Here is a 24,150-nt window from a genome sequence, read left to right as displayed (position 1 = left end):
GAGTTTATTAGAGATGCTAAAACACCTTGGTCAAGCTTGTAGGGCTCTATGGACCTTATCCCAAATGTTGTACTTCATGTGAACCATAGCTATTGATGTCCGCAATCTGTAGGGTCTCATTTGTCAATTTATGATTCAGAAGGGTGCTCAAGATTAACCCCATGTGTTCGCTATAGTCTCTCGATAGTTACTGTTATCAAGTCCAAACCAATGCCAATTCTATACTACTACCCTGATAGTCTGTATGACATAATGCCACTAAAGTGTGGCGTTCGAGCTGGACAGCAAGGGCTGAGGGTGGGATTTGGCATGGGACCTTGGTTTTACCAACTACAAGCAGAAGCGTTAAAACCCTGAGAAAGGGTGACAGAGTGCATAGGGCCCAGACATTGAGAGGGGCCCACAATAGGGGCTTTCGCACCGGAGGAACCTTGTCATAGTTCCTAGAACTACTGGTGGAAGTTCCTGTATTTTGGTTGACTTGCACCGCAGGAGTTCTTGGAACTCCATTTGGAGGAACTAACTTAACTTCTAAAACAGTTCTATAGGAACTACCAGTGACATAAGTGTATGCTGATTTGCCAAACGCATACAAAACACAGGTTACCCAGCATTTTAAAAAAGCTGTGTAAAAATATTTACTCCACGAACATGGAAAACAGCGATGTTGTCTGCATCGTTGTGTTCTTTTCTCAGCTTCAATGATCTGTAACACTGCAAGTTGTCATAGGATAGTGGTTCTCGGGACACACTGCTCTGCACATTTTGTATATCTCCCTTATTTAACGCACCTGATTCAAATCATCAGCTCATTAGGAGAGAGATCCATGAACTAAACTGAGTGTGTCAGATAAGAGACACATACAAAATGTGCAGAGCAGTGGGTCCTGAGGATTGGAGTTGAGAACCACTGCCATAGGAGATTTAGCCAGATTTTCATGCTCTTTCAGTCGCGTAAATTGTTCATTTCCATTCCATCTCCGTTATCACAAAACCCACGACACAAAACAAAAACAGCTCCAATCACAGCATCCTCCATTCACCGGTCGTTGACGTTGTAAATACCGCAAATAAAGACGTCGCTGTCAGCCGCTTCAGAGTTTCTGCTGCCGATGCGAATGCAACCAGCAAAACGGACGAGGGAGAAACTGCTTCTCTAGGAACCACCATGCTGTTTCTAGAACTATGCGGTTCGAAAGCCCAATTTATGTTGTTTGGGGTGCCCGACTAAGATCGCCAACCCCCACCCCTCCACTGAACATGATATTGAGGGAGCCCCATAAAAAAATTTGTGCAGTGGGCTCAGAATCCCTATCCGCTCCACTGACTACAAGCAACAAAGCAGCTACCAACTGTTTTGAACTTTGTCGTTACCACTTCTCCTCTCCATCCCCCCTGTCCTTTCTTCAATTTTATTCCCTGTCTCCTTCTCAGTTGGAGCATTCCTGCAGGTTTAATGGCACTTGTCGTGAGACAGTGGGTCGGGGAGGGTTGGAAGGACATTTCTTGATGAAAGTCAGAGTTGAGAGAGACAGGGGGATGGGGTCAGTGGTCAATCTACCCCAGCACTCTGTCACCCTTTCTCCACGCCGTTGAGTTTATCTGTCAGTGGATGGCTAACACACCCGCATAATGTTGATTCAGGCAAAGACACAAAACAAACAGAGAATTCACCTTGGGCTTAGACCTGTTCACCCGTATCAAAGACTGAATGTGTCGTTCACCTTCGGCGCCCTGAATCGTCCTACCACGTCCATGCTTTGGTGACATGTTGTCGTATGGACTGCTGGGTAGAAGACCAATGTGAGTTGCACAGCATTTTGGGCTTCATTAGGGTGCTTTTGGGCAACTGAAAGCACACTTTTGAATCATCAAATGACAAATGGGGCTCCCTACAGTCTCATGGACTTCAGAGATACACAACAAAGGCCATGTGTACGAAAGTTCACATTTAGTGCTTAATTTGGGAAAAGGTCAACATCATGTTTAGCCTATTCCAAATGCTTAATTTGTAGTATTCTTCTTGACACTTTGGTGACGTAATGCCGGGGTGTCCAATCCTGCTCCTGGAGGGTCACTTCCCTGCAGGGTTGAGCTCCAACAGACCCGCCTAGAAATTTCTAGTGATCTTGAAGACTTTTATTAGCTGGTTCAGATGTGTTTAATTAGGGCTGAAGCTAAACTCTCCTAGAAGGAGGCCCTCCAAGAACAGGACTGGACACCCCTTAAGTATGCAAAAGTGTGGAATTTGCAAAAAGGGTGTGTCAAGCATTTCTCTGAACCGTGAATATGCTTAAGAAAAGGCCAAAAAACTGCAAGTCCACACCCTACAGTTCTAGGCCCAACTGAGTAAGATCACTAAAGACAATTAATATATTGCTAAATATCTCAGCATGATAAACAGGATGTGGCCAGTACGAGAAATGAAGAATCTCTAGGCAGCTCTCTTGTGAGCAGAGCATTGCCAAAGTAACATATCATGGAAACATTAACCTGATGGGCATAGCCAAGGTCACCATTAGCAGCTATTTTAAGGCTAACTTTATCTTTGTCATAGTTACACACTCCAGGGATTGAGGAGTTCTAATCTGACCTTGGATAGAAGGAAAATGAGCAAGTTTGTTTTTAGATGCAGGGGAAGGGTTGAGAATTATTACTGCATGGGTCAATTACACACAAGACCAATGAGGATCCTTGTTTAAATTTGCGCCAAGTCATCTACCATGGTGGACTACATGCCTAAAAAAAAATTCTGAACTTTCGAATGCCCATTTTCAGCAGAAATAGCTTGTGAAAATAGGCCAATACTCTAAGGATGCATAACTCTTGTTTACCATTTGCAGAGAAAAATCAATGAGAGAGGAATCTTTGCTTGGATGGGATGGTAGTTTACCTCACAGAGAGTTCAAACATGCCAACCTCTACAACTCCTTTAGGGACAGGAAATGTCAACCAGAGGCTCATAAAATGGGATGTAAGTAGCTGAGTAAGGAATTTAGTAAGGAAAAGAATTTTCGCCAGTGTCCCATTTCCCAAAGATTTTTCACATGATACATGTGATAAAATAAGATAATTTTGGTGATTGTTATGGCAAGTATTGGTATAATTAGAACAATTGTAATATATTGATATTTAGTCACCCATATCGTTCTAAACCTTTATGACTTTATTTCTTCTTTGGGACACAAAAGGTTTTGTTTTTTTAAGAATTGCACTAGCTTTTCCATGCAATTAGTCCATATGGTTACTGAAGATTTCAAGATTCATAAACAACACAAAAGTACCATAAAGTGGCCCATATGACTCAAACATTTTACTACAAGACTTCAAGAAATGAGGGTGATTACATAAATGATTACAAAATTAAAATTTTGGGGTTAAATACTACTATAAGAGCAAGAATGTATCTTAAGTATTTGTGCTGACGTAATTTAAAAGCACAGACAGGAACTATGGTGGTATGTCCTGGTGAGCCTCTTGTTTTTCTCTTGTTGGTTTTGCTTTGTTGGTTTCCAACGAAGCAGCCACTTCACCATCTGCTCCTGCATTCAGAGGAACACGAGCCCTGAAGTCTGACCCTGAGGCCTGGGATGTGGGGTCGCAGAGGACGTTGCCGGACAATGGTTCAGCCAAATGACCTTCTCCCACTTCAAAAAAAAGCCCCAGCACCAAAAGCCTGGACTCATCTCCTAATGGCCTCACCTCTATTACTGGAGGAAAAAGCCCTCGCCAGTGCTTGTTCATCAAACCATGTCCAAGACATGCAGGAAAATTCAAAAGAACAGATTAGAGGAATGCATGCAAACAATGGCGAATAAAATGTTCAGTAATGAAGCCTCACTAGAGACACATTTAACGATACCTCAGAGATACCGCGTGTCTACAGACAGAGACAAAAGAAGTGTGGGAGATTTAAACAATAGCTTGTTTAAAAAACAATATTCTCCTAAATTTGCTGGCACGATTTGCCTTTCCTAATGAGCACAATCGGTCAGTGCAAATAGTCTTCATCTGAATTGGCTAGTGAAGATCTGTTTGGAACAGTGTTGAGGGAAAGATACGCGTTACTTATAATTTAAAGTTGTTCAGCTATAGTCAAACTGCTCTTAAAAAAAATAGAGTAGTTAGAACCTAAAACAATACTTAAAAAATACTAAAAATGTATAAGATAAAATACTTTACGTATAAGATGACAGTCAAAACTATGGGAGTCTTTACCTTGATTAGACAGAAAGTGAGAGTTTTACAGTTGCATTTACCATCTGGCATCCATCTTTAAAGCAGCCTCAATCAGACATAAATCACTCGTCTTGTTATGCGGCTGTCGAATCGAGAGTGGATCATGTTTTCAGTGTTTCCTCAGAAACAGCGGGTGTTGAGAGGCTGACACTTTAACGGTGCTTATAGGTGCCCATTACATTTCAAAATGGCCGCCAGAGATTTGAGAAGCAGCCAGCATCAGTTAAATTACCAACAGACCCAGTAATCACAAAAGTAAACATAACAGAAAAATAACTCTAGGCAGAAACTGAATGATTACATCTAAACTCAACTATAGTCATTTGACAGCATCATTCGTCAGCAATTTTCATTTATTTGCGCAGATGCCTGTACAGTCTCTTCTTCGGATGTTATATTCCAAACACAACATACAGCTCAATTTCAGACTTGAACAACTTCATTCACCTCTATAACAGCCCAAATAGTGTCCGAATGCATCACTGCAGAGCAATGTCCAAAATACAAAATGGTTGCCAAGTTTTGAAGAAAACAGCATAACCAAAAATAAGTTTTCCTAATTTAACTGAAATGCCACAAATATTACAACAATAAGCGTACAGTGCATTTTTTCTGCAATTTGTTTTAAAGACTCAACTTTGAAGAAGTAAATTGCAGGTTTGAAGTCTCACTCAAAAGCATTTTGTCAATTTTGGCTTGACTGACAATTTGATGCCATTTAAGGACGCCTCACTATTCTGTTCAAACAAAATGAACACCTTAAACATCCTTTTCATCTAAATCTCATGCAATCATTGTCCATAATTACACATGTAATGCTGCTGAGGGTTAAATGACTGAAACAGCTTATGGGGCACTTGTCGCTGCATGCGGAGGAGATGAGAGCAGTGGTGATTGCGTTCAGAGCATCAAGGGAAGGCAGAGTTCTGCTCTAATTGACATGCGGCACCTGCTTCCAATTGCGGCTTCTTGGCTGAGCAGGAGGAAATTCCTCCTCCCTGATTATATCACAGAAATGTGCTTTTTAATGTGTCTGTCCTCCATTTCAGCGCTGAGAGGGAAATGTAATGCTCTGTAATGAGCCTCATTTTTCTTTGCATGATGTAGAGAGGAAAGACAACGCACTATTATTTAGGAAATTTAGGATTATTACATTATATTTCATATTATACTATATTAGTATTTCTTCAGATATTCATTAACTTCTTTCGTAATACGTTTATAAATAAATAAATACAGATGTATAATACGCTGTATCTGCTGTACTCTGTTAATACACATTTGCTTCATGTTTGTCAGTTACAAAAAATATAGTTATCTTGACTTTCTTAACTCCTACTCAGCATTAGAAATTTACTGTCAATTAAAACTGACTTTATAGACTGGTTGCTACGTTTCCATCAACAACAAGCAAAACATGAGCCAAGATGTGCACTCGCTGGGGAACTAAACCTGATGTCATGCGCCCCATCTCGGCCTGCCACGATCTTCACTGACTGTCAGTCAAGAGGGAATCTCAGGACAACATTCCCCAAATTACTTACTCAAATCCCTTCATTCTCACTGATGGCCCATAATCAGTGTATTTAATGTCACCTCTTTGTCACATAAGATGATTTATGTTCCCTCAATGGCTCAGATTTGGAAGATCGAGACCTTTAATCTTCGATCTGGTTCTACTTGGTTCAGTAATACCTGGAGAATGCAATTCAGTAGCATTCCCATTCCAATCCCGAACACACAGCTAATTTTAAATGACAGTCAATAGATAAAGATCTTTTTAGATCAAGTTGTTATATGACATCTACCAGCAGGGGCCAACAGGAGGACATGCTAACCAGACTAAACCTTGACCCTAATGCGTTTCAGCCATACTGCCTCAAACAAGCAAACAATGAGCCCCCTCTGCCCCAACATCAGGGTCCATGGAGATGGGGCAAAATTCAAAATATGCACTTGACAAATATCTGCCGTCTGCAGAATGGAAGTGTGGTGTGGGAGTTTCAGGGGCAGAGCATTTACGTCTTTTGTTTTATTGAAAGGAGGAAAAAATGCATATTGGGGGGCTGCCAGAATCAGACACACAATGCCGCAAAGTAAACGTCTCGCCATCACTTAAAGGATTTTTTTTCCCCCTCTCACAAGCACAGTTTCAAAGAAAATTCAAAGAAACGATCCATTGGGTGATTGCAGAAATAAGGCATTCAGAATGTTTTAAACCCTGCCAAACAATTCGGTTTTTTAAATCTGATTCTAACTCTGAGATGTATTTGAGATTTTATCAGATTTATGAATGAATCATTCAATATCAAATCAAACCATTCATCAAGTGATTCACTGTAGAGCTCCAACATGGATGTCCAGATTTTTAGTGAATAAGAACTCAAATCACGCATAGCTATCATTTGTCTTCATTCGACTTGTAATACAGAGCAATAGCCGTATGCACTACTTTTTGGTATTATTGCAGTGCTTTTGAGTGATTTTTGGAGCTTCAAAGCTTCAGTACAAATTTATTGTAATTGGATGGAAAAGAAGAACACAAAATAAAATATATTTAAGATTAAAAAATACTTGTGAAGAAATGTTTGTCCATTTAATGAAAGTTAATGGGGGTCCAAAACTGACTTTCATTGTATGGACGAAAAACAAGACACTTTTTTTAAATATCCTCTTTTGTGTTCCACATGAAGAAAGTCACACCAATTTGGTTTTCATTTTTGGGAGAACTATCCCTTTGATACGTGGCAAAATTTCAAATGTGTGCATTAAGCATTAAAACGCAGAATAAATGCAGCCTAGAAGTCTCAACACATTTTCCTTTGGCTTGCACACATCTGTTACTCCAAGGAGTAATAAAGAAGCGAAAAAGCAGACTGAACTTAGACAAAAGTGTTCTCTCTTTGTTCAGAGCTGCTCCTTGTAAACCTGGTCTGGGTGAAGCGATTAGACTAGGTCTATAGGGGGTCTCTCATGCAGACTTGACTAGAACCAGCTGAGACTCCAGAAGTGTTAAACTGATAACTACCCCCAACACAAGACCTCCCAGCATACACTGTTTACACAGGATGGACTTTCCCTTATCTGCTCTGCATCTGATATGTACTTAAAACACTGGAAACCATTTCTTTAAAATATGCAGTTGAGTTCTTTTTCACATTCACTTGAACTAACCTTCAAGACACTTTCGCTATTTTATATCCTTGCCTTGTTTTTAGAGCAAAACCAACCCGTAGCAAACAGTAAAGAGTGAAAATGTTCCTTGATTTTTTTTTGTCTGATTTGACACTTAACTATACTTTTGTGGTTGTAACCGAGTGTTATGTGGTTGATTCAGTCGTACTAAATAATATTTTGACTTGGATAAAAACAGTACATTTAGATGTTTCCAAATAAAGGACGTTTAGATTACCCGAAACTGGAATTATTCTAGCAACTTGCCATTTGTTTAATTTTCCTGAAATGTTTGCTTTACTTTTTCCTGATCAATATATAGATATATAATCATGTATTTTAATATACAATAATACATTTGCATCTGATATCAGATTCATTACCAATTAAAAAAGAAGAAAAAAAAAAAGGCATCAAGTGGTCCACTGGAAGCGTCCAACTTGGATGTCAAAATTTTTTGTGAATAAGAATATAATTTGTAATCTTTTTCTCACGCAAAGCTATCACTTGTCTTGATTAGACTTAAAAATAGAGCAATAGCCGTATTCACCACTTTTTGGGTACCTTTATGATGCTTTTGTGTCTTTTTTTTTGGAGTTTCAAAACTTCAGTCCACATTTATTGTAAAATAGTAAAAGGTATATTTATTGTAAAAAAGTAAAAGGGGTCCAAAACTGACTTTCATTGTATGGACAAAAAAAAAAAAAAAAAGAGACATTTTTCAAACTATCTTCTTTTATGTTCCACAAGAAGAAAGAAAGTCAAATAGATTTGGTTTTCCTTTTTGAATGAACTATAAATCTATACACAACAATATAATTCTATAAACATTTTGTGTCACTATTTCAGTAGTTCATTTCCATTAACTGCATTACCTCACGTTTCCCCCCAAAAAAGACTGAACGGTTGAGGAACTTGTTTAAAAGTCTGATAGAGAGTGATTATGTTTTTATTTGCTTTGCAGCCACAGAGACCAGCAGAGGGAAGCCTTTCATCCCTTTATGTCTTTCCTCTTTTCAAAGACAACAAAAAGTTGTCCTCTGATTCCTAACACACATCTCGGCTTCTCAGTTTGAGCGTAATAAACTCTGCGTGGGTATGGAGAGAGTCTTTGAGGCCAGCGTTTGTTTTGTTAGGATTGAGTGCTACGACACACCTGCTTCTAGATGCCTATCGATGAATGTACACTCATTCTGATAACTTGAAGTTTGAGAATGGCTCGTGGTAAATGTATATTGTTTCATGGGTTTGTGTTTCTTTGACTGCTTCCCTTTTTTGTAAGAGTTGAATGTTCAGTATATTTGTATTAACTGAAATCTCGAATGGATGTAAATAATCTCCCTATGAACTGTTGGATCAACAATAGTCCATCATCACATTCATTAAAGTTTGTACTAAATGGAAATTAATACCGCAATATCTAAAGAAACAACCTACACGGATGAGAGATGGAAACCTACTATACCACTGAAGTAAAGGAAAAATCATCAAAAGCTATTTTAAACAGTACTTTTTAATCATGTAATCATAAACAATTACATACAGTCAGCTTTATGAGAAATAATTTTCATTTAATATAAATTGTTGTCTGGTTTATTTGTTAAAGTACATCCATATTATTTAATATATTCAATTAATATTTTTAAATAAATTAGAAATGTATTTTAAATGTACTTTATATTTTAAAAAATAAATTTATTTTTTTGTTATATTATAATTTTATAATTTTTTATAATTTGTTTTTATTTTATCATTTCTATATTATATAATTGCTTAGAAATATTTTACCTTCCAATAAATAAAACCATATAAATTATTAACATATTACTTTTTGGTAAATTAAATACAGTAATATCATAAAAATATATTGAAAATTTAACTTTTTTTTTCCTGGATAGCATAAGTAAAAAATATAGTATGTTTTGAAATAAAATTGGAATGGCATTGTGCATTACTAAATTGTTGACTCTCCTTTATGCAAATTGTTCATGCATAAACCCTATGTTCTCTCATTTCCCCTTGCCTAGAAGGCACAAGTGAAAAGGGGCACAACTCAACTGGCCCACTCCCCCTAGATTAATTTTCTGCTTAATAGATGCAGAGAGATGTAAATAAACAAAAATATAAAGTGGTTTATTCCCCGTCCTGCGTCACGCGTTCATCTTCAGTTGTCCGTCAGCTTTCTGTGAGAACAAAGTGAAGGAAAACCTTTCTCTGAAATGCAAACCTGAGGATGTGAAATGTGTCCTCTGCCCTCTAAAGTGATACAAGTTGCCGAGTTGTCGCTTATGTCAGTAGTGATGTTTAGTAATCTTTTCAACATCCTCCTGTTAACTTGCACTTTGCAAAGGCCAAGGGTTGAGATCAACAATGTGAACATTAACACAAAAGTTTACAAATATCACAGAGTCGCCTCAAAGTCAGAAAAAACAACAACAACAACATTGGAAAAGTCTGATCACTTAATAGATAAAAATCTAAATGTTTGATCTCAGATCAAAAGGGATCGGTAAAGTACTCTTAGTAGACATTTAAACAACAAAGAAAATACTTCTGTTGTTTAACGGGGATGATTGTTTTTCCACCTGAGATATTATTGTTTTACATTTATAATGTTTGTCGTACGTGCCAAACATCACTCCTGTGACTAAATATTACGAATTGTGAGGCCTTTGAACTGCCACTGAAACATAACAGGCTTTCTGTGACATCAAAAACATATAATTAATGTGAAGTTTGTATACTATTTTGTTTCACATGCATGTTGTTTGCACCTCGGCCGGCTGCTTGATAACTATCAACACCCTCTAAAGTTTACGGGCTGTTAAGGGGGTTTGGTGCTGCAGAGTCTCTCAGCGTGAGTCTCTGAATGCAGCCTGTTAAAAGTGTAACACAGTGCCTCCACTGACTCTCTTTGAAAGGTACTTCACCAGCCACTGTTTTATGGACACTCACATGGCCTTGGTCCATGCCGTTGTTTGTCTTCACATTGTTGCAGATTGTATGAGAACTATTTTACTATATCAATCAATTCTGTGAGCGTGTGTTCAAATATGACGCGTCAAAATGTGTCATGATAGGTTTCATGATAGTGATACCAAATGTCAGACCTGGCTTGACACGTCTCGACGTGCCATATTTGAATGAACACAAATGCGAATTAAATTTAAGAGGTTTAATAGAGCAAATAATTACAGTTTTGATATACAAAGGTATCATGTGACTTTAGAAGACTTAGCATATGCATAATAGACTGCGTTTTAATGATACTTTAATGAAGTGGGGGATTTTGGTAGCTTTTTATTTTGGTAGCATAACAGATTTCTTAAATTAACTAATTACATATATACAGTGGTGGCCAAAATGTTAGAACACTTGGCATATTTAAGAGGTTTCAGTTGTTTTTTGTTGAATTGGCCATTACAATACACATTAAACAAACTATTGATGGAACTACCTGCGACTAGAACATTGAAAATGATGGACTGCCTCCCTCAAAGTCCGGACCTCAACCCCATCGAGCAAATTTGGAGCGAGTTAGAAAATAAACTGGACAGCGTTATTGTACATTCAAAGGAAAGCCTTTGGCTTGAGAAGGCATGGGATAACATTAGTGTTGAAGTTCTCAGGAAATATACTGACACTATGCCAGAGAGATGTGCTGCCGTAATTGCTGCAAAAGATGGACATACCAAATATTAATGTTAGAAGTGGATAAAAACAGTATGACTCACTCATTTGATATTTCTTGTGCTCAGAGCAACCATCTGCATGTTTCATGAACATTATGAAATTAATGTTTTGGAGGCAAAAAAAAGTCAATATTTTCAGATCTGTCAGGTGTTCTAATAATTTTGGCCACCACTGTATATAAAATTAGCTAGTTTAATATATTTAAACTTTAATCCAAGGTGACTAACAAATGATGACAATAGAAGCAATCAAAACCAACATAAGAGCAATAATATGTGATGTGACAAGTCTTGGTATATATATTAATAATGTTATAATTTTAATATAATTTTAAATTATGTTATTATTGAAATTAATTAAAATAAATAATATGAATGTTGAAGCTATTTTGAACTACAGCAATGCTTTTTCATGTTCAAACAACATTTTTTTTCAAGTGGGCATATGCTTAGGTATACTTACAATACCAATCAAAGATTTGGACAAATACTCATTTTAGTTTAAGTGTAAAATCAATTATGAAATATTTTCCCAATTGTCCATGTGTTTTATGTAGTGTCCGAAAAATATAATTGTATATTTCTTTCTCTTTTGAAATTGCATCCATATTCAAGAAGTACACTATTAAAATGATTTTTCAAACATTATTGGAGTACATTTTACAAGAAAATACTATTTCAATTTTCTACTTCAAAATTTCTTACTTGCTGTTTCTGAAAAAAAAAATATAATAATTAAATTTAAAATAAAATTTACTAGCAATTTCTAAAAGGGACTTTTTTTTCTATAACTTTTTTCAGGTTGCATCTAATATTGAAGGCGTTCACATGTGTGCTGGACATGTGTTTGGCAGCTTTTCCTTCACATTTTTTAATTATATATGTAAACAAAACTAATTTAAGCATAAGCTTCAGATCTTAAAGATCACAAAAACATTCAATAAAGTGTTCAAACTTTCACCTGGTAGTGTGCAGTATACAATTCAAGCACACCCTAAATATATAAGGAATCTGATACGCGGCTGGTCAGGAAATACAGCAGCGCCAGTTAAGCGAAAGTCGAGCTCCAGAAAAACATGACATGAAACAAACAATAACAAATTGAACTATTGAGAAACAACAGTACTGAGATAACAGCAGGAGCTCCACTTTCTCCTCTCCTCTGAGAAAAAGATGCAGAGGAAGACAGAAACAAGAGTCTGTGTCAGCCTGTCACCGCTGAATCTCTGCCAGAACATTTGAGGAACTTCACTGAAGACGCAGTCTGTCGGAGGAGAGGGTCCGGCCCCACTCCCTCCTCCTCCTGAGAGAGGGGGGAGCGTTTCCCTATGGTCCTCAGTCTTAACACTTCGCAGAGGGCTGAGACGCCACACTGAGCTCTGGAAGCTAGCTGTGACAGACAAAAGCCACACACACACACTTGGCATGGATAGCAAAGTCCTAGCGCTGGTGGCCCTGCTGACGGTCGTCATATGGAGCCCAGAGACTGACGGTAAGTGGGTTACGGCTAACATTTACAGATTTACAGCGTTACAGTTTTCACATGATGCTTTGAAGAGTTGAGTTGAAAGTTAAATAACTAAATGATATTTGCAAGATGGATATTGGTGTATCATCCAGGGTTATGACAGATAACTGAAGCTAAATGCAATGAAAAAGTTGCCAAAGAAACATTTCTCATTTTCATTTAGTTCAACTTGATGCACTAAAATAAGTAAAACTGTCAATAAAAACTAATAAAGACTATAAACATATTTAAAAATAAAAATGACAAAACCACAACAAAATGCCTAAAACTTTAAATAAAATTAAAATGGAAACAGAAAATTTAAAAATTAAAATTCATTCAAAATATTAATAAAAACTATAATAGTATCTCAATGATACTAATGTAACACTGATAATATTCTGGACATAAATTATTTTTTTTTATTATTTTGTTTATTTTTAATAACATGTTCATAATAAATTAGATGAATGTATTCTTTATAAATGTATTATTCAGCCTAACATAAAATGTTTATTTTATTTTAGCACATGAATATACATAAATTACTAGATTCATCAGGCCAGTTAATGATCATTACAGTGTTAACGATCATTAAGAGGCCCCATTAATATCACCTTGCGGCTCGTAAGCACCCTGCATAAATTTGCATGTGTCTTCATGTTAAATACTTGATGTACATGTCTTTACACGTTAGTGGGTCTGATTTAGGCTTTCGGAGAAATGTTTAACCAGCTGAACTTGGTGGGTCTGGCTTTGTTGTTTCTGCTGTGAAAAACCTGGCACTGTTTACTTATCCGCAAGCTCTTTTAATTAGTGTCTAATTAGGGAATAGTAAGCAAAAAAGTCACTGCGCTGTTCACTTAGTGTGGTGTTTAGTCAAGGCTTAATGGGTCGGTGTTTAACATGACAAAGGGAACAGAGAGTGTCGGAAAATATCTATGGGAATGTCAGAGTTTGACTTCCCTCATAACGGCGTCCCTTTCGGTGGAGCGCAAAGGAAACCAGGGAGATGTGAAACCATTCAGAGAATGTTCTTCAACAGATTCATTTAATGCACATATTCAGGAGCAAAGTGCCTGGAGAGGCGTAGTGTGATTATGGGTTTCTGCCGTATTTAATGTCGAGGACCCTCTTTATGAAAAATGTGGCGAGTGAAAGGCAGACCGGCCCCTGTCTGAATGGACGAGAGCCACTAGAACGGCAGACTAATCTCTTTTTAATGATCAGGGCTTGTTAATGGACGCAGGTGATTGGAAGCTTTCAGATGCTTTTACGATGAGGAAAGGTTTTGTGATTTATGTTGTTACTATTATTCTATTGCGTAAACTTGAATTATGGATTGCTTAGGTTGGAAATTAAATTATGATTTCATTGTGTCTTTCCAAGTTCACAATATAAATGTTCTGTCAAGAGATTTTAAAGTTCAGATCAGATAGAAAACAGCTCTGTTTAACAACTGCATATTTTCACTTTTTACAGTGTTATTCATCTTGTTATCGGGTGAATTTACAAAAACTGTAATAATCAGTGACAATATAAAAAACTATTAGGTAACTATTTCATTGCTTTACATAGGTAACCAATCAATACTCAATTTTAAACTGTAAAAGAGAAGATTTGTTCATGTTTTATAAAAACATATCTTTTAAACTATATTTCTTTAAATTAATGAAAATAATATGAAGAGAAGCATGGATTTTTTCTATTATCTATATTTTAAAGAATATACTCTACCATTACAAATATTTTTAATGCTTTTGACAGTCACTTTTGCTCACCGAGGCCACATTTATTTGATCAGAAATACAGTAAAAACAGTAATAAAGTTAAATATTATTGCAATTTAAAATACCTGCTTACTATTTTAAAATGATTTAAAATTATATTATTCCTGTGATGCAAAGCTGAATTTTCAGCATCATTACTCCAGTCTTCAGCGTCACATGATTCTTCTAATATGCTGAGTTTCTCCTCAAGAAACATTTCTGATAATTATCAGAAAACTAATAAAACTTACTGTCACTTCTGATCAATTTAATGCATTCTTTGCTGAACAAAAGTATTCATTTCTTTCAAAAACCCTTACTGATCCAAAACTTTTGAATGCTGCTGTATTAATTTAGCACTTACTATCTTACAAATGATAACTTAAACTCAATATAAGATGCATTTTTCACATTTCTCTTGTACTCTCTTGCTCCGATCTGATCCCAGCTAAACCCATCAGTCTGGTGGAGAGATGTTGGTGCCGGTCCACTCTCAACACCGTCCCGCAGAGGAGCATCCGTGAGATTAAGTTCCTCCACACACCCAGCTGCCCTTTCCAAGTCATGTGAGTCAACTTCACAGATCCATCTCTCTAACAATCACTAAACTGTATTTTGTATGCTGTACATGGCTACAATAAGTTACACCAATGAACGTCATTCTGCAAAACAGAGCCAGAAATAGCTCGTAAAGTTACAAATTTCCAGTTTAAGGAGTCAAATCTGTGTGGGAATGTAGCGATGTGCTCTATTGTTCACAGAATAACAGAAAAAACTCAAAAATACGAGAGAGCGATTTTGCCCAGGTTTTCACGACACAATAATTGTTAAGGGTCAAAATGGTTAGCTTTGTGTTATGGGCAACCTTGTCGTTTTCATTTTTACCAGCATTTGGAATTACTTCAATGGTCTGGAATGTATTAAACTGAACCATTTGTACCCCATCGGGCAAAAAAAAGCCAAAGCGCTACAGGGGGATCAAGGTTATAGGGGTTACAGAGGTTAGCATGTAGCTGAGGGTCATTTGGGGAACAAACTTTGGCCGGAGGAAATCACCTTTAATCTGCCGTCTTCCACACATCTTGTTTAGAAATCCTTTTGGATTCATTGGCCCAGATGAAAGACAGCCACCAACCCCTTTCTCCCCACAGACACGCACATCACTCATGTTGTTGTTAGCATTAGCTAGCTGTGAGGTAATTACTACCTGCTGGCTCGGTCCCAGACCACCGACAAGCTCGCTCGAAAGATCGTTTAGACTAGCTAGATTAACCCAGAGTCCAAATCACAAACAAACAAACAAATATAGATAAAGTCAATGGATGACATCCCGCCGGAAAACAAACAGGGATAGCATTACGCTTTTATTTAGCTTAGTGATGGGGAAGTTGATTGTGAGGATTGGTGTGTAGATTTGAGGTTAAGCGGATCTTTTATCTGCGCCGACAGGCTCCATTTGTCTAGACAGATGGAGAGATCTATATGTGTGTGAGGTGTAAGCTATATGAAAAGCCATTTGAATGGCAACGTGAGCCGCTAACTCTCAAACACAACATTTTGGCACCGAGGTGCGAAGTCTGGGTGTCATTTGCATGGTTTTCTCCGTGTGTGGGTGAATGAAGCATTTGAGGGGATTTTCCTGGCTGCACCAAAGCTAATTTGGAGGGCGGATATCAATCAGAAAGATTTCTGTTTGAGGGTACTTCAGACCCTTGACTTGCTTTTCATTAACCAAAAAAAAATCGCACATCAAAAGTCGCTTTCTTTGCAACTATCCTGAAAACAACGCTGTAGGCCCATTTGTTGTAAGGACATGTAAGTGTTGTCAATGTAAATCTGGATCACTGATGGAGGTTTCCCTTACGAAAATTAACCATGGTTTTATTATAGTAAAAGTGTCGTAACCATGGTTTTTTTTTGGCATATTGCTTTTTATAACCACAGTTTTACTACAATTTTACCACAAAACCATGGTTAATTTGTGGTTACCACAGTTTAACTGTATTAACCGTGTTTTATCGGTTTTATTTGTAGTATAACCATGCTTAATTTTCATAAGGTATTCAGACATGGAAGTCATCATAGCAAATTTGTATAGTGGTGAATAGAAACTACAACAAATATAATGTTTGTGTTCCCATTTGCTCTAATAGCAAAAGAAAAACAATCCACAATAGAGCTTCTCTGCCATTTCAAAAGAGAAAAAAACAATATCGAGAGATTGAAACACTCACTGGTTACATCATTTAACACTGAGGCAGAAATTGAGCAATATGTCTTGATTTATTCTAAGTTTGCATGTGTTTGGTTAGTAACAGAATCAGATAATTAAATTATTGCAAATTCTATCGAGTCATAATCTGAGTATTTGAATATTAGCTTGAATATAATTTAAATATTAAGTGTACTGACATAGTGTCCATTTAATTTCATTAGAAAAAAAATGTTACTTAGACAAACTATATGCACATGTACAGAGCTGGGAATCCCAGTCGGAATCTTCCGAATCATCAAAAATCCCAAACTTCCAGACAGCACAACACTGTCCTCACAAACCTCCTCTAATTCAGTCCTGATATCTGATGAAGTGCAGTGACTCCTGCCAGTACAGTAGAATAGAGGGGCTGAAATGTAGTCCATGACGGACAGCTGATATGATCTGATTAAACACACCGAGGGAGCAAGGTACAGTCTCTTTTTTGCTCTCGTCCGAAACAAATCCCTTCTTCTCTCTCTCTCATTACCAGTGCCAAGCTGAAGAACAACAGAGAGGTCTGCATCAACCCCAAGACCAAATGGCTGCAGCAGTATCTAAAGAATGCCATTAGCAAGTAAGAAGAAACTCTTTCTACACTGGAGAATACAGGAGTTCTCTAAGGAATCATGGGATGAACTACAGACCTGTTTCTTCTAGACTTAAAAAAGTTGAATTAAAATGTAAATAAATATAACAAAAATAAGCAGAAACTAGAAAGTGTATTTTCCACTCAATAAATTGCATAAATTTGACGCATTTGTATGTTTTGTTAAGTTTCAAAACTAATACAACATCAGACTCTTTCAAAAACAGAAACATTTTTTGTATAAATTAGTGCTGTCAAACAATTAATCGCATCCAAAATAAAAGTTTTTGTTTACATATGTGTGTGTACTGTGTATATTTATTATGTATATATAAATAAACACATATACAGTATATATTTTGAAAATATTTACATATATTTACATGCATACTGTATATTTATATTCATGTATATTAATATATAAACATTTTACGTGCATATGTGTGTATTTATATATACAAAATAAATCTGCACAGTACACACACATATATAAAAAAATATATATATATTTTGTAATGCTATTAATCGTTTGACAGCACTAGTACAAATGTTTTTGAATTCACTTTTAACAGTCAGAACTGGAATAGATGCAGCCTTCAAGATAATTTCACATTGTCGAGTATATAACGTCTGGAAAAAAAAGAAAGAATACTAAACTACACTTTAAAAACTGGAGATGAAATGATTTCACTTAGAAATTGTGAGTAAATTTCACAAATAATTACAAATAGCAAGTAACGTTAAATTAAATGAAGTTATGACTATTTTTTGTCATTTAAACAACTTGTAATTTGTTACTTTACGCAAAGTGATTCCTGTCCAAATAAATGGAATGCAGTAGCATTTTAAAACAAATCTTAGCTGAAATTTACAAGTTGTTGTTCTTAACATTTAAACTGCATGTGGAATGTTATTGGCTAGTTTAAGGTTATAGAAATTACATGTTTACCTAAGTAGGTAATTAGGCTCCACCACAGAGCCTGGAGCGTTTAACCCCTGTTCTTTAATTACACTAATTGTAGATTAATGATGAGGTAACAGGCAGAGTAGAGAGGTTTTACAACACTATAATCGACCTCGTATTGTGCCACTGAGCCAAAATGACTGATGCAATAAAAAAATAAAAATGTGTCGATCATTGTCAGAGCTGTGTTGTTACTGTAAACTAAAACAAAAACTATGAAAAATCATTTGATTAATTATGTTAATTAAAAAGATATACTAATAAAATATAATTTATATTAGGCAAAACATTTTATAATTTTATAAATATTATAAAATAATATATAGCATTTAATAATTATATTATATTATTTCATATTTATAATATAAATGCATAAAAGTTCACACAGAAATGTTCAAAGACTATAATTGCACATTTCCAATGCGATCTCACGACCAGTTTGTACGTATTTTATGAGGTGTCTAATTTGTACGAATTCGTACAACCTCACTCGTACGATTCTGTATGATTTGTCTACACCCCAGTGACGGGTAGGTTTAGGGGCGGGGTTAGGTGTAGGTCATTCATACAAATTCATACGAATTGTGCAACTCGTAAAATACGTACGATTTTTGCTCAAACCTACCCGTCACTGGAGTGTAGAGAAATCATACAGAATCGTACGAGTGAGGTTGTACGAATTCGTATGAATTAGCCACCTCATAAAATATGTATGAATTGCCGTGACATTTCATCCTTTAAAAATCAGCTTTTGCATCTGCAAAACTTGTCTTGTTCATTTCTAATGATTGTTCTTTCTTTTCCAGAATAAAGAAGAAGCGCTCAAAGTAAACACCTGAAGATGTGTGAGGAGGACCACCGTGCATCTCTGATCTCCAAAGAGGCACCAGTCCTCTTCTCTCGCTCTCTTTGATCACTCCTCCTCTTTCTGGACTGCTTGCACAAACAGCACTTCACCTGAACCTGACTCTCAAGCATCCAGACAAGCCTGCAGCTCACCAAAACACAAGCCAACACCTTCCTCCTGACGCACTGCTACTGCGGCTGTGATTACTGACTGATAAAAGTGACTGAATGTGACCGTGAACATTTGAATGCGAAGGCAAGAGAGATATCTACAGGTTTTCCGTGACTTAAAGGGCAGTAAAAATAAGAGTATCATAATTGTGAGGGATGTCTTAACCTTTAGGATAGTTTGGGATTAATAAGGGCCGTAAGCAAGTGAAAATGAAGCAGACATTTAAACCTGCCCTGTTCAAGCTTTCACTTTTTTGTTATTTTGCTGCTCAATGCTTAGTAGAAGTGTTTAAAAGCTCACCAGCACACATGAATGATCCAGCATGCTAACGCTAGCTCTCTTCCAAAACCTAGCGGGCCGCCTACCGTACAAAAAATTGGCGTAGAAACAATTTTCACTCAGAAATTGCTAGCAAATGTTATAATAAATGATAAAGAAATGGCAATTGAACATGAAATTTTGAAATAGAAAGCCTGAAATAGTATTTTCTTGTAAACCATACTCTAATAGCATTTGAAAATTTTTTACAGTGCAAAAAAATGGCAAAACAAACTGCCTTTTAAAATTTAGGAAAGCGTGAATTGTATTTCACAAAAAAAAGGAATCCCAGAATGCATTGTGACAGGTTTCGTTAAAAACCCATGGTGCCAATCATAAAAATACTTACATTTCATAAAATACTCAATAAAAAGTGAACAACTATTTTCCTCAGTATTTTTATGCTTAAAATAATTATGACACAATGGACCTTAGTCAGGTTAAATGCCATACTGAATTTAACTCGAATAGAAACGCACAACTTTCAAAACCGTTTAATGAAGTTTTGCCTGCCAAACATTTTTTCGTCGTTTCAGCTGAACAGTATGTGGTTAAATAACCCATATACCCAATAATAACCCAATAATCTATTGAACACACTGTACTTCTATATCCCTCACAGCCTCGACTTCATTCCCACCAAATATTAAATATGTAAACCTACTGTAGGGTCTATTAGCTTAGCAACATGCTAACGTCAAACTCTTTGGAATCCATTTTTGGTTAAGCATTTCAAAACATGTACTTGTTTACTTCTATTTACTTCCATAACTATTATAGTGCGGAAAGTAGTGCACTTAGCAGCACACTATGTAGGCAGCAGATAGCAAGGTTTTGGAACAGAGACATGTTTGACACAGGGCTGCTACTACAGGAAGCAGAATCACAATTTCCTGCCTTCCACGTCCTCTCTGCTACCTGTGTGTAGCAAATGCCAGACACTGAAATTCAAGAAATATGCAGTTTAAAGCAGATATGCTGTATGTATAAAGCAGGTGTCATTAATGCAATCACGCCACGGCAGCTTAAAACTTCTGCTCATGTGCATCGAGCGACATTCCATGACTCAGGCCATGACTTAATTAACATCATTTGCATACAGGTCTTGTGTCATACTGGTTGTGATTTGGATCCAACAGGACCAACCAACATGTAAATATTCTCCAGCACTAAATGGCTGTCAGTAAATGGGCTGAACAGGGACCAAAAACTGAAAAATGCAAGCGATTTGTAGGCTACATTAATATTACTTTATGTATTGCATATGTATCTGTTTTTTTTTGTTGTTAGCCACATAATTAAAGGATGTGACTGTGATTTTCATGACGTTAACATTTATCTAACACGTTTTTTTTTCTGTTCTGATAATGTTTTGACTCAAATGCCCAATTGCTGTTATGTATTTGAGCCACTTTAAAAATATAAGGAGTTTGTAATGTAATGATTTATTTTTGTATTTTGTATTGATCGATATGAATAAAAACACAACAGTACAAGATGAAGGAATTTCTAGAGTATTTCACAGTTGCACAATTATAAAAATGAAACATAAAAAGGATAAAATATAAAATTAAAACATATACACATAAATAAATAAATATAACTTGTATTTCATATATACACACACAAACAATATAGAAAAAATATATACAAAACTTCTATATGCATATATTAATATAAAACGTATTATTATTTAAATATATTTATTATTATTTAATATTCTTCTATTCTCTCTCCCCTCTCTCTCTTTCAATATATATATATATATATACACACAATCCATTCTCAAATATTTGTTGCTAAATATTAATTTTCCCCTGTAAACTCTAGAAATCATAAGCAAGCCCTCCATATGCTTTTCATCAGGCCTTTCTAATAAGCACTTGACAGATGTATGTTTCTTTTGGTTTCCACTGTTACTATACGTGACATTTTAAATTGTAAAAATGTCCCATTAAAAGGCCCCAGTGTGAATGTTGCCTCGAGGGCAATAGGACCAGACGTCTATATTCTAAAAAATGGATTTCTTGAAAAGAAATGTGCAGGACCTTGCCATGTTGGATGCATTAATATTTACTAAAATCATCAAGGATGATTTTAATTATTGAGAAATTACTGAGAAGTAAAATTTGCACATTTATAAATCACAAAAATGGTCTCCGAGACATGTAATCTACCACACACCTCCAAAAAGGTGGTTCAGTTTAACTCCACTGTTGGTTTGTGTCAATCAGAGACTGTCAGTCAGTTTGTCAAAAAATAGAGCAGTGAAATCAATACAGCTGGTATTTATCGTAAAAATCACTAGTCATTTCTGCAGCTAGAAGCCAACACCAGAAGATGTTTGACCTCGAGGGTTGGCGGGACCCCTGGACTCATTTTTAACACCTGAGTGTCTGCTATCAGTAGAGAAAGTTCGATATCACTCTAGAGACGGTCTACAAATACATGAAAGTGTCACTTCTAATACTAAAAACATATGGATGCTGATTGCTTTCTCATATGATTAAGCTTCCATACTGTGAAGAGAAGGAACTGGTTATGTGGACGGGTTTAAAATGTGCTTTCAAAAGCAGTTATGGATTGTATAACACACATACGTAAATCAGCGACAATAATAAATAATAGCGACATGACATCATACGCTACATATAGGCTACTTGAACTGCAAAATCCGAGTAGGTTTAGTTTTGGTAGGTTAAAGGTATTGTTGTGACTTTTGAGCCTCGAACAGTTAAGTGAGGAAATAACTGTCATAACTACAGAGTATAAATATCATACTTACAGTGGATTTACACATGAATTTGCTAGCGCGAAGCAATGCACTTATTCACAGAATTTCGTACAGAACTCCATACATAGCACGAAGACAAAAATATTAAGATTTCCTTCCTCCATTTTATAAATTTGGAACTTCCTTTTAGTTCAGTCGTGACCATGAATTAAGAATTCATTCCCATTAAATCATGGCAACGTTGTAGCTACTAAATCCTAAAACGAATTAGTTAAACGTGGCTATCATTTATTAAAACAAGGTAACGATTTCTTAATTCATGGCAACAATTTAACTAAAATGAGGGGTTGAGTTAATTAGGGATTGTTTACATGACACTATTTTCAACAACACCACCAACAACAAAAAAAAAACGTTTTGCTGTTTATTTACACGGTAGCATTTTGGGGGCATGAGAATGATACCTTTTGAAAATGGGTTTCAAAGTGCACGTTTTTGAAAACAATACCATTATCGTTTCCATGTAAACTAATAAATAAAGTGACATTGCCAACTACTGGCCTAGCATGCATAATACAGTTTTTATTTTTTTTATCCAAGTAATCCTCAAAAATGCAAAGGAAACACATTTCTGTTTTTAGTACAATCGTTGTCATGTAAACGCACCGTTAATTGCGGTAAACAACAATTATATATATTTTTTCTGCATGTCATGTGTGGGGCTCCATAACAACGTTCCCACAAATAAAGAATTACTTAACAAAACTTACTAATGCATTTCCTCATTTTAGTTCAATCATATCCATGAAATAAAAAATCGTTCCCTCATTGTAGTAAATTATAGCCACGTTTTATTGGTTTATTACCTTTGTTTTATTACTCTTCATAAATCAACAATGTGGCCATAGTTTAGTAAAACAATGAAACAAGTGAATAAGTTATGCGAATGAATTCTTACTTTGAGGCACAATAAATATATTCTTGTCCTATGTCATATGTGGGGCGCCGTAGGATATAAATAGAGCCACATGCCAAAATCAAGGTTTAGTTTTAGTATATTAAAGCAACTGTATGTAGTTTTGTACAATTTTGTGATTTTTGAGCCCCCTACAGTTAAGTGAGGAAATTACTCTCATAAATATATCACTGTTGTAATTACACTGGATGGCTGTACACCTGCATTTGTTACTGTGGTAAAGCAATTCACACTTTTTGAAGAATTTCATACAGAGGTCCGCAATATGCGGACAAAATTATATTTATCATGGCCACAAATTTACAACTCATTTTATAAATTTGTTCCCTCCTTTCAGTTCAGTTTTCACCATGACGTTAGAATTTGTTCCCTCGTTTTACTCAATCGTGGCCACGTAGCTACTTAAAATGAATGGGGAATGAATCGTGGCCATAATAAATATATTCTTGATGGCACGTCATGTGCGGGGCTCTACAGGATACAAATAGAGCCACATACCAAACATCAAGCCCCAGACCTCCTATTCCTTACATCCAGATGTTCATTAATGAAATACATTGATGTTCTACTTATGTAGCATATGTGCTGTGATAAAGAACATTTCATAGGCTACTTATGGTTCAATGACTCTGTAAATTCATTCAAGGCCATCAAACTCAAAGTTCAAATCAAGAGAGAAAATAAATCTAACACCGCAGGACACAGGCGGCCCGTGTTATCCCGTCTCTGGAGAGCTGAAGTAATCCAGGGAGATTCGGTCATGTTTTACTGTACAGATCTGAACAGCTTAATCTAGCACTAATGAGAACCACACAGGCCTCGCTCTTTGGGCGGACAGGTACCGCAGTGCGTCAGCCTCAAATCACACGGTAATTTGTCACGTCCTCCGCCGTGTGGGAGAACAGGCTCTGTGACA

General features: G+C 36.2%; 1 protein-coding gene across 1 annotated transcript; it reads left to right on the top strand.

Moving 5' to 3' along the window:
• The first annotated feature begins 12,133 nt into the window (after positions 1-12,133).
• On the top strand, positions 12,134-21,022 carry LOC306875301 (stromal cell-derived factor 1-like). Its single transcript, XM_079425769.1, has 4 exons — positions 12,134-12,597; positions 14,830-14,947; positions 17,129-17,212; positions 18,995-21,022. Exons 1-4 carry the CDS (start codon positions 12,531-12,533, stop codon positions 19,017-19,019), a joined length of 294 nt encoding a protein of 97 aa, XP_079281895.1. The 5' UTR covers positions 12,134-12,530; the 3' UTR covers positions 19,020-21,022.
• The last annotated feature ends 3,128 nt before the right edge of the window (positions 21,023-24,150 follow it).

This window comes from Barbus barbus, assembly GCF_936440315.1.
Source record: "Barbus barbus genome assembly, chromosome: 9".
Taxonomy (NCBI): Eukaryota; Metazoa; Chordata; class Actinopteri; order Cypriniformes; family Cyprinidae; genus Barbus; species Barbus barbus.
The sequence above is the reverse complement of the archived record's forward strand: the minus strand, read 5'-3'. Positions and strand labels throughout refer to the sequence as shown.

What these genes read in the sequence shown, in the direction of transcription:
- LOC306875301 (XM_079425769.1), top strand. Translation starts at nt 12,531, where the DNA reads ATGGATAGCAAAGTCCTAGCGCTGGTGGCCCTGCTGACGGTCGTCATA. An exon ending in ATGGAGCCCAGAGACTGACG is followed by an intron (nt 12,598 to 14,829) that starts GTAAGTGGGTTA and finishes ATCTGATCCCAG; the next exon opens with CTAAACCCATCAGTCTGGTG. An exon ending in AGCTGCCCTTTCCAAGTCAT is followed by an intron (nt 14,948 to 17,128) that starts GTGAGTCAACTT and finishes TCTCATTACCAG; the next exon opens with TGCCAAGCTGAAGAACAACA.